Below are 17,267 nucleotides of genomic sequence, written 5' to 3' on the forward strand. Positions count from 1 at the left end.
ACACATGGTAGATGATGACAAACTCTTTAGATGTGCACAAGGCGTGTAATGCCTCTCAGATATCTTGCTCATTTCTTTCATTCAAGTGAAAGCTGCCTCCATCATAAACCCAGAACTCAGCTTTCCCTTCAAGGTTTCCTCTAATTTTTCCAATGCATCGAATTTCTGGTAGCTGTGACTGTACAAATGCACCTAGAACTGAAAGACAAGAGTAGAAAATATACATGCAGAGGAATTCTGTAAAGGATTAATAAAGGAAGGATGAGGGGGGGAAAGGAAATTAAATTGACCAAGAGTCCATCTGAATGCACTTTCAAGTTACACTGTAGAATTTTCCAGGCCTCAGTGATGTATCGATCTCAACGTTTCAAATTTTCAGCTTCATGACATCAGCAAATTCCACCAACACATTCCTGCTTCCATTGCCAAGGTTGCTATTGGACACGGAATGAAATTGATGTTCCATGATGGCACAGAAAACTCCAAAGGTTACTTCTCTGTGTTCCTAAGCTAACTTTTGTTCCTTTCTCAGTGTCACCATTTGTTCTGCAAATAACTTGGTGACAAATGACTTATTAAACTAACATTAAAAATCAAAAGAAAGTAAAGCATTAAAGCAATTAAAATTGTAAAGGATTTTCACTTAACTAAATTTAATCTTATTTTTGATGTATTTATAAAACAATTTTTTAAATATACTCAACGGTTTTCGTTTGTTCTATACAATTTTGTTTTAATGTTGCAATAAAATATGGTTATACTTGTCTTGGTTTTCAAAACATTCAAAAGGTGCTGATTTATCTAGCATAATCTTATTCCAAAACTCCTATAAGTTACTAGTGCGTGCATGTGTAGATATGGATACGTGTGTGCATGACTCTCTCTCTCCATCCATCTCTCTCTCTCTCATCCATCTCTCTCTCTCTGACACACACACACACACACACACACACACACAGAGAGAGAGAGAGAGAGAGAGAGAGAGAGAGAGAGAGAGAGAGAGAGATGGATGGATGTCCACAGAGTCCCACAAGTGACAAGGAGCTTTGACTCCTAGCCAAGTTTGTACAGCTCCCAAACACATGCTTGACTGTAGGGATTTCATACAGTCTCCATTCCCTTCCATGTGACTTCCATTCCCTTTTTAAGAAGGTATTCTTCTCATATAGCATCTTGACTTTTTAAATAGTTTTTATTTCATAATTTCTATACTCTTCAAATAAAGTTTTCACAAGGCAGCTTACTGTTCGTATTATAAAACTTAAAAATGAGCCTGGAAGTGAATTGGTAACCAGTGCAGTGATTACAGAAGCCAGGGCTTTCCATGACTTTGGAAACTTCTGAGTGGTCTTTCAAGGCAGGCGCGTGAAGGGGACATCACAACATTGCCTCCACACATCTGGCCATGAATAACTGTAGCAATGAATGACGGCCATAGGGTCACAGCTGGTAGCCAGAAGGATCCGCAAGCTGCAAAACGGACTCCTCTCAGAAAGTGGGCTGCGTGCACAAGAGCAACTTAGACAAGCCAATTAACATCCCCATCCACAAGAGCTCCAGATTGCCTGGATTCTGTTTGTCCAACCTCATCTATCTCAAAATTGCCTCCAAACATCTTTTCTAGATTTATTTGCACAGCCTTTCTGAGATTACTCTGTGGGAAGAAGAGAGACAGCAGTGTACCATCCACATAGAGGTCTCTGCCAGTGGCTTCGTATTGGGGTTATCTCCATTGTGCATTTGTGATTTGTTCTTCACAGCTGTTTAGGAGTCCATCATGATCCTCCAGTTTCACTCCTGTTTTTTCAGTGTTTTCCTGTTTTTCTTTAGAATAGGGAAAATGGGGTATTATTTTAGAAAGTGAGAAATGGTGTTGCTTGAATTAGTCTGTTCTAGCACACTGCCACCTAGAGGTTATGTAGTGGGAAGGCAGGAAAGGGAAAGCTCTGCATAGCAGTTGCACCTCAGCGCTGTAATGAAAATCAAAGTATACGCATCAGTTAACACCTTTGTTTGGAAAGGCCCATAAATGTTAAAAAGCATGTGGGACAAGATAGCATCCCAAGACACTCCAAAAGGGAATGGGGCAGAAGCACCCAAGCACCACCAAATGGATTAGCTACTTCCCAAGCCAGTTCTGGGCAACCAAGTGACCGAGAAGAATTCACGAGTGATGATATTGGAGGCTGCCCGGAAGTCCAGAAAAACTAGCCGCTTTGTGCTGCTCTGTTCCAGTCCTCTGTAGTCATCCATCTGAGTGACCAAGGCTGTTCCTGCGCCATAATCAGGCACTGCAAACTAGTTCCTATGATCAGGTTTGCCTGCCTTCTATGGTTTCAGGTACGATGAAGTTATGCCACAGTGTGCTCCCATCCAAAATGTGTGTTCCATATCTGCAGTGTATTTTCTAAAAATGCTTGCTAGTCACTTCAATCAAAAGAGGAAGTGGAATAAAAATAATGTAAACAAATACACTTTTTCTTTTGCTTTGTTACTGAACCATTACCAGGAAGCTTTCAAATCTGGATGAAAGCTGATGAATCTGGATCTGAGGTTGTGGCAAAGCAATTGCCCAGCAGCTGCAAAGCGAGTCCAAAGTCAGCCTGGATGTAAGGAGTAGATAGTGCAGATTGCAATGCATCTACATGCAGAGCCCCACTTGACATTTATTTCTTTACAACAGCTGAATCTCTCTGGGCAGTTTGTAACAATCCATAAAAGCAATGCAATAACATACTATAATATCTTGTCAAAAGCAAACATATTAAACAAGAAAGTAATGAATGACGAATAAAGAATAAGCCTGTAGAAACTCCTGGGATAGGTACTCATCTCAGGCCCTTGGATATCTGAGAATATCTGTAAAACCCTCAGCATGAAAGGGCCATCTTAACCTGGTGCTGAAAGGTAACACGGCTGGCACCAGGAAGCCTTGGGGAGGAGGTGATTCCAGAGATGGGAGGCCATCAAAGAGAAACCCCTGCCTCTTGTTGCTGTTGGGGTTGGCATTTGGGTTCATCATAGTGTCTGGGTAGTTCATGTTTGGGAGAGGCACTCTGACAAGTATTGAGGTCCTAAACTGTGTAAGGCTTTATAGGTTAAAACCAGCACCTCGAATTGGGCTCAGACCCATAGAGGCAGCCAATGCAAGCAGGTCAGAAAAGGTCTTATGTAATCATTGGTCTGATGATTATTAGTATTAATCATTGTATTACTATTAATCATTGGAAGAAGTCCCCATTATTAATCTGGCTCCGCAAGCTGCAGCTTCTGAACAGTCTTCAAGGGAAGCTCCACAGAGAGTGCATTGCAGTACTCTCATTTAGGGATTGGCAGAGTGTAGACTACTGAAGCCAGGCTATCCCAGTCCCAATGGGGGTGCACCTGGGCCAGCCGCTTAAGCTAGTAGGAGGCACTCTTGTGCTACCTGACCCTCAGGTGGCAATGACGGATTGAAGAGAACCCCCAAACGACAAGCCTGCTCCTTCAGGGGCAGTGCAACCCCACCCCGAGCAGGCCGAGCATCCTCCCGCCAGATGGGGGAACCACCCACAAACCACATCTCCGGCCTGCTTGGACTTTGTGAGCCCTCGTCCAGTCCAGTGTTGCAGCCAGGCACTGCTTTAGCACATCCACCACCTCACCTGCTGGGGCTGAAAAGGAGAAAGAGAGCTGCGTGTCATCGGTTTGCTGATGGCAACACACTCCAGAACTCTGGGTGAGCCCGCTCAGCAGTGCCACCATCCCCTAAGTAGCATGTGGGTTTCTGAGGAAGAGTTGTGGGGGTGGGCAATATTATTTGAGAAGCACCATTTCCATGTTATTCCAGGCCATTTCTAACAAGAGGCAAAGTGGGTGGTCACCCAGGGTGCCAAGAGATACAGAGGGCAAAGCAATCCAGGGCAGGCGGCGGGATGGGGTTGGGCACAGGTTGGCACGCGGGAGAGAGGAGAGCCAGACTGCCAATCCAGGCTGCAGCTGCATGCATTGTAAATCAAAATAACGGAGGGGTGAGAGCCCTGCCTTCTTGCTGTCCAGGACCCCCACTGGCTGTGCGGCGCTGAGGCAGCCTCAGATTGGTTCAACCAGCCACCATGCTTGCATTAGAGAAAATCTGTGATTTAAAACGGTGTGTGGTTGCAGCCTGGACTAGCAGGCTGGCCAACCCTTACCTGAACTCTGTGGCAAACCTCACCTGCCCACTACTGCTGCCTACCTGGGGGTCATGGAGGGAGGGAACCACCTGATTCTACTGCTATAAGGGGAAGAAGACTTGAGTGTCTTTTCTCCACCTTCTGTCCTTTAAAAAAACCCCTTTTGTACAGCACTTCTTGGGTGAGCTGGACCTTTGTTCTGATTACCTCTTTTTTTAAAGGGGCCTGTTTCTTCCCTCCTTACTGCATGTGATGGGGGAAAGTGAGTGACTGACTGACTGGCCAGAAGGGGGTGAGAGAAGAAACAGCAGGGCAGTAAAGCAGCCAATGCAGTGGGGGAGGGAATCTTGTCCACCCCCCCACCCAAAGCCCAGCCCCCTAAGCTGAAGCAGCAGCCTGAAGGTAGCCTTGCATTGTAATTTTAAGACAGCTCCCTGTTTATTTGCTTATTTTTTGTGAGGGTGGTAGAGTAATATTTAGTCTCTGTCTGTTACTTGGGCAGACTGTTTTATTGTGCCACTTCTTGCTGTTACTTCTGAGGAGTTTTGGAGAGAAGTATCCATGAAGATGCCCAGTGGAAGAGATAATTGCAGGTGCTTTTTGTATGGCTCTTAGCGTATTATCATTATCTCTCAGTGGCTGTGTTTGTATCTGAACAGAGGGTTGGTTGTTCAGAGAACAGCCCATGGTCTGCCCAAAAGGTAGCTGGGCTCACTGTGGGTTGTTTCCCCACTGCTTTCCCCCAGCTGGTGGCCTGGGGACTTGACAGCTAAAGCCACCTTGTCTCCTCTTCCCAGTGCCTTGTCTCCACCTTGTCTCCTCTTCCCAACCTCCAAATTGACAACCAGAGTGGACCCTCCAAATTTCCTAAACAATACACTGGAAGGGATATCACTGGCTCACCGCCCCTTTTTATTCTTTTTTTTTTTAAGTTCAAGACATTTGCACAATTATTTTCAACATTTTAAAATGTTCTAGTCAGGCTTGCCCAAGTTCAGAGGTGCACAATTGCAGGAGTCTGAAAGGAGAGGAATAACCCAGACGATGACCTGGGCGGTGTCTGCTGTCAAAGTGCAGCAGGCCCTAACCATGGATATTGATCCAGAAAAGCCGCCAGGGAGGAGGGTGGCTTTTTTTATTTTACCTGCCAAAGGAAAAGCAAAACCACAAGTGACCTATTTACAGTTTTCTCACATTTTCCACATGTTCTTCACACTCTGGGCTCTGAGGAGGATGGAAAAATGCAAGCCACCTCATTTGTGGGAGCTGTCAATTTTGACAGGAGCTGCCTGACTCAGGCTTCTTGTAAAAATGTACATTTTGACAGGGCTATGCAGGCTTTTTTTTCCACAGAGATATGCACATATGTATATCTGTAAGTCCCTCTCAGGAACTCTGTTTCAAAAGGAATCCTGTTCCAATAAATAGAGTAACCCACACTCTTCCATTTCCCCAAGCAGTTAAGAGTTTTGGGAAAGGGTGGAAAAATGTGAGGACACTGAGAAGAGTTCGATCCAACCAAAGAACAAGAGAATCTTACCATGAAGGGGGTGATTTATTGGATACCCCCTTTGTGAACAAAGATCACTTGCAATTTTACTTTCCCTTGACAACTTGTCTCTTGACAGCTATTAAGACAGCATAAAGTATTTGCAGCCTCAATATCCAGGCTTGCTGCCTGCTCCATGTAGGCAGCAGAAATCTCCAAGGACATTGTTGAGGTGAGAGCTCCCATTTTGAAACCCCACAAATGTGCACCTTTGTATTTGCGCAAGTCAAGCTAAAAACCCTTTTTAATTGAGAAAAATCGTGCAAATTTCCTGTGCTTTAATAAATAAATAAATAAAATGGGCTATTGCTAACTATGAACTCAGAAACTGTGAAAAGCAATCTCCAGAAAAATGGTGGAGGAAAGGAATAAAAGCCATGGTGCACCAAAGGGTTAACCACTGAGGTGCGAACGCTGAGCTAGTGACTATCATGCCACTTGGGTACCGATGGGGTGGCTGTCACTTGCAGTGACCCAGGCACTTGGCAAGAGTAGCGAGTGGCCTTTGCTGCCCTTGCTGAGTTGTTCAGTCACTATTTCCCTGCACCTACAATGGGATTGGTTGCCTGTTGTGAGTTCAACATCCCCTAAAACAAGCCATGGATTGGCACTGCGGCTTCTTACCCGCAAACAAGCCAGCCTGCAGGAAGTGGTCTGATCTGCATGACATAACAATTCACTGTGTCTTATTATTGCCCACAATCAGTTATTGTGGTGGGCAAATCCACTGTATCCTTTTGCAATGAGTTGCTCTTGGTTTCCAAATACTGGTTTTTCGGTATTTTTGCACTGTAGTTTTTCTGTTTTTTTGCATTGTCATCACAAAACCCTCATATGACTGTGTGGATTCTCACTCCTACAGCTTTGCACTCATGATCTTAATGTCACTTGATTCTCTGTCCAATGGGAGTTGTGAAACAGGAGAACATGTGTCTCAGGAAGTGTCCCCCAGGTCCATATAAACAAAAAGTGAAAATGAAGCAGGGTCAGTCATGGGCTAGCCTGGCTGGTTTAAAGGACACATACACTATGTTCCAAACAAATGTTAAAAGCACCTTATCGTACAGTGACATGTTAAACATTTAAAGTGATAGATGCTTCCATGTTAAAGAAATTAAAATAGATCTCAAAATCCCAAGAAACCCATGCCCTGGCCCCTCTATGAATTCCAGCTAATGGAGGGCATCAAATTTATGCCTGTCCTTAGGCACGAACATCCCCTGAGATGGCCCCATGTGCTACTCCTGAGCTAGGGACCCTTTCCCAGTTTGCTGGTCTTTAAATGCAGATACTGTGGTTGTCGTGGGCAGATGCCGTACGCACTCCACACAGGCTGCTTTTGGTGATGGAGATTAGTTCAGTGAGGCCAAGAAGTGCTGCATTTTGGAAGGGATGGTTGGGGAGGGTGGGGAGGCAGAAGGGTGGTCTGGATGGCAACGTGGGGCTTGGGAAGGCCCAAGGTTAGTTGCAGCAGGGTCTCGTGGGTCAGAAGTCCTGGCTCGGGGGATGTGTGATCTGCTTCTCTCCCCACCCCCTCCCCAAGAGCCTTGGCAAAGGATGAGTGGGACTCTGTGTGCCTGAACATTCCTGAAAGTCCCTGGCCTCAGCTCCCCGCTCATTCCTGTGGAAGGCAGCCAGGCAGCCAGATGTGAGTTACTTGCCTGCCAGCAGGGAATGGCCTGGCTCAGACTGGTTCCACCAGTCCTTAGACCCGAGCACCAAGCCTCTACGCCCATCACTGGCCCCCTGGCACAAGGCGTTCTGCCGGTTCTGCAGACAGACATGCCAGAGAAAGTGAAACAAGCGTCTGCACACCAGCAGCAGGAATCGGGCAGAATTCTTTCAGAACGACCATCCAAGATTCCCAGGCTGTGTGAGCCTTCAGCTTTCACAGGATGCTTCTCGCAGCACACAGTTGAACAAAGCAAAGTACCTCCTGAGGAAGACTACTAGGAAATGCAAAAACATATGCACTGCACTGAAAATCACCCCCTCCCCAAATACTAGTATTTTGGTCGTTGTTTCTGTTTGGCATCCACCTTCTCCCCTGTGGACCAATAGGGCTACATGAAACCTTAGGAGGGGCTTTTTCATACATAGGATTCTCAACAAAAATAAAAAGGTAGGTGGTATGTTCTAGGTGTTGAAGATCATTGACATACTGTATACGAGGCATCATATTATTTATATCCCAGCTTTTTTCCTCTTGTGAGAAGCCCCAGGTGGCCTACCTAGTCCTTCTCCACTCTGAACAAGAACCCTGCGAGGTAGGTTTCACTAAGTGACTGGCCAAAGTGACAGGGAGCTTCAAAGCCAAGTGGAGACCAGAACGTTTGGGTACCTGGGCCCCTAGTCCAACACTCCAACCACCACATTCCATTCATCTCAGTGGCCGAAACGCACTAGATACACGGACAATGTAAGATTCTAAGAGACCTTAGGGGAAGGCAACTAACAATGGAAATTGAGTGTGCTTCCATAGAGAAGGCTCCTAGTGCTGCTACTCTGAAGGCAAAATGCAACTACAGCTCTTTCTGAGAGCAAGAAAAACGATGGAAGAAGTAGTAGGAAAACCTGGAAGGGCTGGGTGGTATCACTGGACACCCAGCAGAACCTGGGGAATGGGCAGGGCAGTTGCACAACAGAAGCCTTGACTGGAAGCACCCCAGGCGTGCCTGTGGCTAAGGAGGAGATGCCAGGCTGCTTTTAATCTGGTGCTCAACTGCTTTGTCATCATGGCACTCTGCTGTCTCAGTCTGGATGTGCTCTTCTTCATATTATTGTGAAAGAAGGCAGAAACATTATTTCCGTGTCCAAAATATGGAAAAGGCAGCCCAAAGAGCTGAGTAATCCATGTGAGGTCATATAGTGAATCGGTGGTGGAACAAGGAGCCAAGCTTCTCATGGAAATCCAGCCGAGGGCCTGCATGTTCTGCATTACCCTGTCCAACTGGAGATCAGGACCAAAAAAATCATACTTCTGCTGGGAAGAACTGTGTTCTGGCTCTCTTTTGAGCCACCGGTTTATGCAGTCTTCTTGCTGACCCATGTACTGTGGCAATGATCACCAATTTTCCAAAGAATCACTTTTGTTCACTTTTAAAGTTGATGGCTTAGATCTAGGTTTAGATGAATGCAAGAGGGCTGGTGGAAGCCACCTGAGTGTGGTCCCTTCAGTACCCTAGAAGTAGACATCCACGGTCAGAGCACCCAGCTGAATGGGGAGAGCTGTGGTGCTGAGGCACAGGGAAACCTCCCAAAATGGGCAGAGGTACCTTCTCTGAACAGAGAACTCCCATCCATCAAAAACAGACCCTCATTCCAGCCCTGTATGTTTTGTAATCCAACGAGACTCATAAACTTTAATCTATGAACCACCATTAGGATCCCTCCTGCACACCCTAGAACCATGTAACTGCCCATAACAATCTGTGCACCTTTTAAACAGCAGTGCCATGATACTAACGTTCTTGCAGGAATGTCAATAGTAGGCTGGAGATTCGTGTTGGAATTCTGTAAAATGGGATTTCCTTGCAAACCCAGAACTCAACAGGAAGTCAAATTTTGTCTGCTCCCCTCACCACTGCTGCCTTCAGTCCTAACTTTGCACAACGAATTTCGCCTTCCCCGCAGTACTGATCAGCGTAACAAACGTTTAGTTATGTACACACTGCAAAGATTCAAAAAGACGGCATTTCTGGAAGGGGTTTAACCTTTCCTTTGCAGCTCCCCCCCCCCCCAACTCGGTGCAGCTCCATGCCCGGGCTCCTGGGCTTGTGCCACTGGAAACAAGACTACGTTGCTCTCTGCTGCTGCCTCCACCCCTCATCTGGGGAAGGATGGAAACTTTTTCCTCTCCTTAGGGAATTTGGTCGCTCATGAAAACAGCAACTTTTTTGGTCACGTTTGGAGAGCTTGTTGGATCGTGTGTGGGAAAATGCAAGGCGGCCTGGTGGTGGCTGGAGGGTATAACCGAGCCAAGCCATCCAGCCTTTCCCGGCCTGCTCTTTCCCTCCCACTCCCATCGTGGTGCTTCCAGGCCCCTCCGCGCGCTCCCTCTTCTCCCTCGCCCCCGCCCCCGCCCCCGCCCCGAGATCCTAAAAATAATCCTCTTTGCTGGGCCCAAAACCAAGAGCCCACGTTGGCCTCCGCTGGAAAGCCGCAACAGGCCTCCCCAAAAGCGAGCTCGCGCCTCCCTAGAGGCATCCAGATGTGGGTGTATGCTTTGTTGTGAAGGGAGGGGCACCCGCCCCCCAAGATCCAGATCCCAGGGAAGGGGAGGAAGGAGGAAGCCCGCGAAGTCCGCCAGAAGGCCACGCTCCCTCGCTCACTTCGCACACGCTCGATCCCCCGCGCACCCTCGACGTGAAGGCGGTGGGGGGTGACGGGCAGGGGGTGGGAGAGAGCGAAGGAAGGAGCGTGGGAGCCGAGCCGAGCCAGGCCAGGCGGGCTGGGTGCGGACCCCGCCCCCGGGCAGCGGGGTCGCCCCGCCCCGCTCTCACTCCGCGAAGTTTCCCAGGGTCCGGGAAGAAGTAGGAGGAGGCGCTGCCGCCGCTGCCGCGCTTTCGGTGTCTAGCTGCAGCCTGAGCGCGGCCCCTTCCATGGATCTATAGGGCGGCAGCGGCACAGCGGCAGCAGGACCGGGGTGGAATGGGATTGGCGTCCCGGCTCGGGGGCCCGTGGCGGGCATGGCTGGGCTGCATCCTCCTCGGCATCGCCCTGCTGGCGCAGCTGGCCCTGGGAGCAGGTAAGGCGCTTTGGGGTGCCGCGCCGACGCGGGGGATGCCCCCTCCCGCAGCTTTACGGAGCGCTGCGGGTACCTCTGGGGAGAGCCCTCCCTCCGCCCTCCAGGGCGCCTGTGGGCTCGTTCGCGGGCCTCTTCGTTTCCTCTTTTCAAACTTTCGTGAAAACTTCGCCGGGGCGCTTTAGAGCGCCGTTGCCTTTTTCTCGGCGACTTGCATCTCGCCCGCTCCCGGGCCAGGCGATGCGGGACCCTGAAGTTATTTTTCTTGTTCTCAGCTAACTCCCTGCCCTTTTTCTCCCCCCTCACCCGTGAGAAGGAGGGGAGGGGAGGGGAAAGGGTTACTGAACCGGAGTCCAACCACAAAGAAAATAAACGATCATTGTTTAATTCCAGATTGGGGGAAGCGGGGGGAGAGGTAGTGATTAGACTGAACCAGCTTGGAGGGGTAGGGAGGGGGGGCGTAATTCATCTGCACTGATTTGAGCTACAGGGGAAACAATCTTACACTTTATTTACTTCAAGCAAACTTTCTTCGCCAGCCAGTTCCAACTCCCTAACTCGGATCAGCTGAAAAAGCCGGAGCGTGGATTCCGGATCTGGCTTCTCTGTCTTCGCGGCCGCTTTTCCTCGCCGTGGTTTTCTCGGTCTGCTTCTTGCAAATGCGATCTTCCTCGGCCGGGCTCGGGGAGGGATTCCGTAGCTTTCTGCAGGATCCCGTGGGGGTTTAGCGAGCGAGCGGGCGGGCGGGCGCGCGCGCGCGGCGGAATGTGACTTTGCTGTGCTATCGTATGGTGTGCCTTTGTGTATAAGAACGTAAAGGAAGGAATAAGCATTTGGGCGACATGCCTGTTCAGATGGAAGGATTTGGCGACCACAGTGGATTCTGAACTCAGCAATAGTGCAGGTGCTATAGATGAAGTTGTGCTACGCACTCACACAAAACACACACATACACGTGACTGCAGGGGAACAGCACTTTTCAAGTGCATATATGAGGCACACTGGTCTCTTTCTGTGTGAACAGCTTTTTTGACTGGGTACTGAATATGTGGGAAAACTGGATGGGTAGATACTTATTTGAATGACAGGATTGTGTGTTTTTATGTTTGCATTTGGTTGTGGTGGGGTGCTTGATGAGATGCTTAGATTTCGTGTCCACAACCCCCCTCTTTGGGGTTGTCATAAAATGGCCTCCTTGGGAGGCTAACACTTGAGTTGACATTGGATTTGATAGTGCTTTTGTTGCGGTGCGTTGTGCACAGGGTGGTAAAAGAAGGGTGTTGATGGTTTGGGCAGATGTAGTTGCAGCTGTCGTCCCCGTGCCCCCCTCTCCACATTCTGCTGGATGTACAAACTTTTATTGTTGCTTAAATGATTCCCAGTAAATTGTCCAAGGGCCATTCAAGCTGGTGCTCTTGTGCACAATATTGTAAGTCATGCATGGCTGCTTCAGATCCAAAGCACATGTGTCTCTGGCTGGCCTGGAAGCTGCAGATCCCCGGCAGTGGGACCAGAAGGGCATCTTGGAATCATGCAGGGGAGTGCACAGCTCAGCAACTGAGCCAGCCAGTTCCCATGCTCCTGGGGAGTTGGAGTGGCTCAGTCTCCTATGAAATCCACTTCTCTCCCCCCCACCCACGCTGTCTTTTTTCCAGTTTGTTCACTGGGAATAATTGGTGATGCAAACAGGAGATAAGATGATTTAATTGGGTTTCATGCAGCAACTTGTTTTACCTTATGAAACGTGCAGCAGTATGCCAGGGATGAGATAATTGCTGTGAAAGGTAAATAGAATGTAGGGCTATTATTTAGTATGGGTTTCACTCTCCCATGAAAGCCATCTGACTGGTTTGAGAAAGCCGGCCTTGCTTATTACAGTGTTCTCAGCCAGCTGGTTCTGCAGTGCGTGGGAATGTGCGGCTAGCCATATGCATGCGGCCAGGATGCTGAAGATTGTGGATGCCCAGGAATATGAATCCCTCCTCCCCTCCCCTCCAGCTTGCTGCTTGGCTGGACATAGACGGGCCATTGTTCTTGGTTGAGCAATTCCGCCACAGCGCTGCCGAAACTCTGGCGGTCTTGCACCAGACAAGGGCTTGACGCTGTTGCTTTGAGCCACACTTGAACGTTTTTTAGTAGCTCTAGAGAATATGGAATAATAGCTCTAAAGTAACTGGGGGCCCTTGTCATTAAACCTCCTAGAAGAGCATATAGAGGGCCTCAAGGGCCTGGTGATCAGTGTGAGGGGCCAAATCTGGCCATGTTTCCTGAATCTGAATGGGGAGGGAGAGATTTCGAAGTTGTTTTGCTGTGGCCTGGGCTTTACCAGGAAAGAGCCGCACAAAGAGCTGGAAGTCTGTCTGGTGGGAGGGAAAGTAGTCTGGCTTTCTACTGTACTGCGTGAATGGAACTTACAGTCAGGCACTTAGGGCCTCATCCACCTTCATGCCTGCAAGCCAGTTATTTTATCTGTTTCACAGCTGTTAGTTCTTTTTTGCCTGGCTGCAACTGATAACAATTTGATGATCTGTAGAGAGGATCTCTGTTGATGAAGCCCTCACTGGAGGGCTGCTTCATACGATCAGGTGCTTAGGAGTTAGGGTTTGCAGTTTGGCCTTGGTGGCCCAGCAATCTGTACTGCCTGCCATGGCATGAAGAACTTGGATGCCTGGTCGTTGCCTTAAGTCCTTGTGTAGAAAGGATTTTGTGGCACATGAGGCATTCTTACCCATGGCACAGCTTTTTCCCTCCAACCTGGGTAAAATCCATTGCAAATATACAGTAAATCTGGGTCTGAAATGTACTTCCTTTTTCAATCAGAACTGGTTGTTTGGAAGGAGCTATGAACATTTAAACAAATGTTCACCTTTCTGTAACAACAGAAAACCTAGCTAAGCAGTTCATTTACTTAGAGTGGAAACTTGTGTGTATCTATTCAGAGGTATGCTGGACTGAATTCAGTCAGCCTTATTCCTAGTAAATGTGTATAGGATTGCTGCCTTAAAACCCTGGCTTAAATTAAGAGATTAGTGGACTGATGCTTTGAATCAGGTTCCACAATGGCATAACTCAAATTGTAAGATATACTATACCTGCGCCTTATTTAAAATCTCTTTTTGAAATTGGGAAGTGATCCTTCCATGCTGACACAGTCTATGGTTTGGACTGCACAGAGCTTTGCCATTGCAAGCCCCTTCTGTGGATCTGAAATTTTCTCTTTTTCTCAACTTTGCTTCTTGAGCCATTTATTCCTGCTGCAACTGACAAAGTATCAGTTTTGAGAGGTCTTCTGCAATGCTGGTCTTCACTGGATGTTATCCTTTTTGCCAGCAGCCATCTTCAGCAGTGCTTGGGGCAGTGTTGGAAGGTGGGAGGTCTCTGGTTCTGTCTGGTGCTGGGCCTTGGTCTGAGCAATTGTGGGATGCATCTGGTTCTGCCGGTCTTCTCTGTGCATCTTCCTGGAGGCAGTAACGAACGTTCCCCCGCACACATCGATCGATTCTGTGAGCTGAAGCTGTCTGTGCTCAGAGTGGAGAGTTGTTGAGATACAGCAGCTGCCTCCCTGCTGTCGCCCCTCCAGATGCAATAGTGGGCCAGCCGGCTGGCCATTCAAGTCCCTGCCTCTTTATTCTGCCCACACTGCTAGCCAGTTAACAAAGGCATTGCGAAGGCAGCTGGAGGGAGCTTGGGACTAACTCTCCGGAGCCTTGCTGCATGCAGTCACTTTGCGCACTTATATTTTCAGTATGGATGTACATATGGAAAAATCAGTCTGGGATCAAATGTGTTGCATGTGTTGAAAGCAGTCTTCTGCTTTGGGGGTTGTTTCTTGCCATGCTACACAGAGTGGAGAAAGCAGGATTGGTGCCCGCTATGGAAGTCCAGGACCGAGCGCCTTGTCAACATTCTTGTTCAGTTGGATTGCTGAAGTTAGGATGGAGTGAAAATAAATGCAAATGTCAGTCTGGTGATTTAGGCCGAAAGCACTGACAACCTCCTGCCCTTGCATTGCTTTGCAGGCAGTGGGCTGTGGGGCTGGAAGGTGACGGGTCCCTTTGGAGAATAGGAATGGAGCAATTAAGAAGGGGGCATCTTGTCCTTTCCTTGTAACCATAGTCACTCCTAGGAAAGGGTGAATTGCAGTTTCCCTGTCTAGGCAGAATCGCACTTGGCCTGTGTAGTGGTAACTCCTTTGCCATAGAAGGACTAATCCCATCCATCATCTGGCTGTGCTAAGGCAGCCCACAATGTCTGGCTGTTAGACCATTACTGCATTATAGCCATTTTATAGCTGGTCATTATAGGATCTGCATAATGGTAAGATGCCCAAGTTTTCTTCTTTTCCTTCCCACCATCTTTGTTTCTCCTTCTGTCTCATATCCTTTTGAGATTGTAAGCCTGAGGGCAGGGACAGGCTTGCTTATGGATCTTTAAGCTACTGTTGAAGCCTTTCAGTTTATAGATGTATTGATTATATAATTTCTTCTATTTTCTGGCCTATGCTGGGAGATGGTATTGCTGTTTCTAAGTGCCTTGCAAAACAGTTTGTATATTGCATGGATATTTTATGCAAGCAATAGGGTGCAGAATTCTGTCTGTTCTGAACCTCATTGGTGGTTCTTTACATCAAACTTCTAGTCCTTATGGCTGCAAAAATAAGTGAGGCTAGGTAAAGTCTGGCAGCGTTTGAAAAGCTGAAGGAGAGGGCAGGGGCTTCTCTGGTAGGGAAATGGAGCTTTGGTGCCCTATATAGTAGCTGCATCCTCCTTGTGACTAAGAATAAATTATGCAAGATAGCTAACACATGCAAATTTGCTCACTTTGCATAATTTATCCACGTCATAGTTTTCAGTTTTTCTTGGCTTAGAATTCAGTATACCTTGGCAGAGAACTTCGCTCTTAAAATAAAGGAACATGAGTAGATGAAGACCTGTTTATAAGTGCTTGTCAAAAGGACTCAGAATCCACTCAGCCACACCCTACATGGTAACCAAGATATTTGGGTAGTACACATATCCTCTGTCACCTGAATGGTAAAAGAAGGTGTATAATTGTGGAAGTGTTTTCTGTTGGACTGTTCCTTCCATTCTAGGATTATTTTAATTAATTTATTTATTTAAAACTTTTCTATACTGTCCCATCACAGACGTCTCGGGACAGTTTACATCAGATTAATACAATAAAATAAAAATAGAAATAAGAGTAACAGTTGCACAGCATCCTATGTTAAAATATAAAACCACAAAACAAAACAGGTTAACAATTAAAATACTGGGAGAATAAAAAGGTTTTTGCCTGATGCCGAAAGGAAAGAAGGTTTGGTGCCAGGTAAACCTCTCTGGGAAGCATGTTTCACAATTGGGTGGCCACCCCAGAGAAGGCCCTCCTCCGGGTAGTCACCCTCTTGATCTCTTTTAAGGACGGCTCCCGGAGGAAGGCCTCTGACTCAGATCTCAAGGGGCGGGAGGGTTGTTATTTTGAGAGATTTCCATAGTGTTGGGGAAAGGTAAGAAGCAGTAGAGAACTTGCAACATAAATACTTGTTGTAGTCAAGCAGTAGTTTTTAAACATTCTGCCTTTGGGGCATCCTTCCTTCATTGACTAGTTTATTGCATAACTCCCAAGTGCCATGCATCCACTGCTGCAGAGAATTCTAGGGCACACACTATGAGGACCCCTGGCTAGGCCTTTTGAGATTCCTTCTCATCCACCCTCACCGAGAGTGCACTGTACCATGAACCTAATAACCCCCCTGCCATGAACAAGTGCCAAGAAAATAGGCTGCAGTGGGCAAGAGGTCTTTCTGGGAAATGCATCTGCCATTTTGGTTTTCTCACTGATGAATCCCAGAATACTATTTGAAAAACAGTGTTGTAGGACCCACATTGATTTTACTTTGAGCTAACCATTCATTTCACACTGGTGTTGGCTCCTCCTAGAATGGGGAACAACTGGGACAATCAAGCGTGCAGCTCCCATGGATACCTATACATGGATATCACATCAACTTTCATGGCTCAAATATTAATGGTCAGCCCATGTACACCAGGGTGTGGGGAGCTGTGTGACTGTTGGATGAGGGCCAGCAGCACTGCTTCTTTAATTGGGTGGAACCCCTTATGTGATTTAACATGTGAATGCGACTTGGGTCTCTCATTCTATGTCCTTGTGATGGGACCAGATTACAACTGGCACCTCTTAGGGGCGGGGGGGGGGGGGGGGAACTGTGCCATTGTTTTCTTGGAAGTCATGTTGGGATAAGTTGGGAATATACGATGGCATTCCCTGGGACTATCATCTAAGTCCCATGTGTCTCTGCAATGCAGTATGAATTAGCAATGTTTCCTTCTGGAAGCTTGCAATTGGTTCTTCAAGCAGCTGCTCATGCCCTGCAGAGGTCATAACATTTTTTTCTCAAAGGCTCAACAAAGTGTTTAAAATGCTTAAAACTACAACCATGCATTTACAACCAGACTTCCCAGTTGAAGGTTGTCCAGAGGGTGATATCCTGGTTCCAGAAGAACTGAACATCTAGTTCAATTGCTGTATCTGGTGACCTCCAGATGTTTTGGACTTCAGCTCCCCTCATCCTTAGCCAATATGACTAAAGGTCAGGAATTCTGGGAGTTGCAGTCCAAAGGATACTGGCTTGGGAAAGGCTGTGCTTGAGTCCTGTCTCCCAACTTCATTCTTGCCAAAAAAGGAAGCAGAACCCATGAGTTCTGGCTTCCAGGGTATTTGCTTTTGCTTGAAGATAGCCAAGTGGAAGCCCACAAGTGAGATTTCAGCCTTCAGTACTTCTGTCTACCCAGTTTTAATC

The 17,267-nt window shown here is 47.5% G+C and overlaps 1 protein-coding gene across 1 annotated transcript in view; it reads left to right on the forward strand.

The window, feature by feature from the left end:
* Positions 1–10,251: 10,251 nt before the first annotated feature.
* Positions 10,252–17,267, forward strand: part of NOTCH3 (notch receptor 3) — a 60,537-nt gene continuing 53,521 nt past the window's right edge. Inside the window, exon 1 of the mRNA XM_044453661.1 lies at positions 10,252–10,450. Coding sequence (XP_044309596.1) covers positions 10,354–10,450 — 97 coding nt within the window. The 5' untranslated portion in view covers positions 10,252–10,353. The remainder of the gene's footprint in view (positions 10,451–17,267) is intronic.

The sequence above is a fragment of the Varanus komodoensis genome, unplaced genomic scaffold (assembly GCF_004798865.1).
Source record: "Varanus komodoensis strain SLA01 unplaced genomic scaffold, ASM479886v1 scaffold7_1, whole genome shotgun sequence".
Classification (NCBI taxonomy): Eukaryota; Metazoa; Chordata; class Lepidosauria; order Squamata; family Varanidae; genus Varanus; species Varanus komodoensis.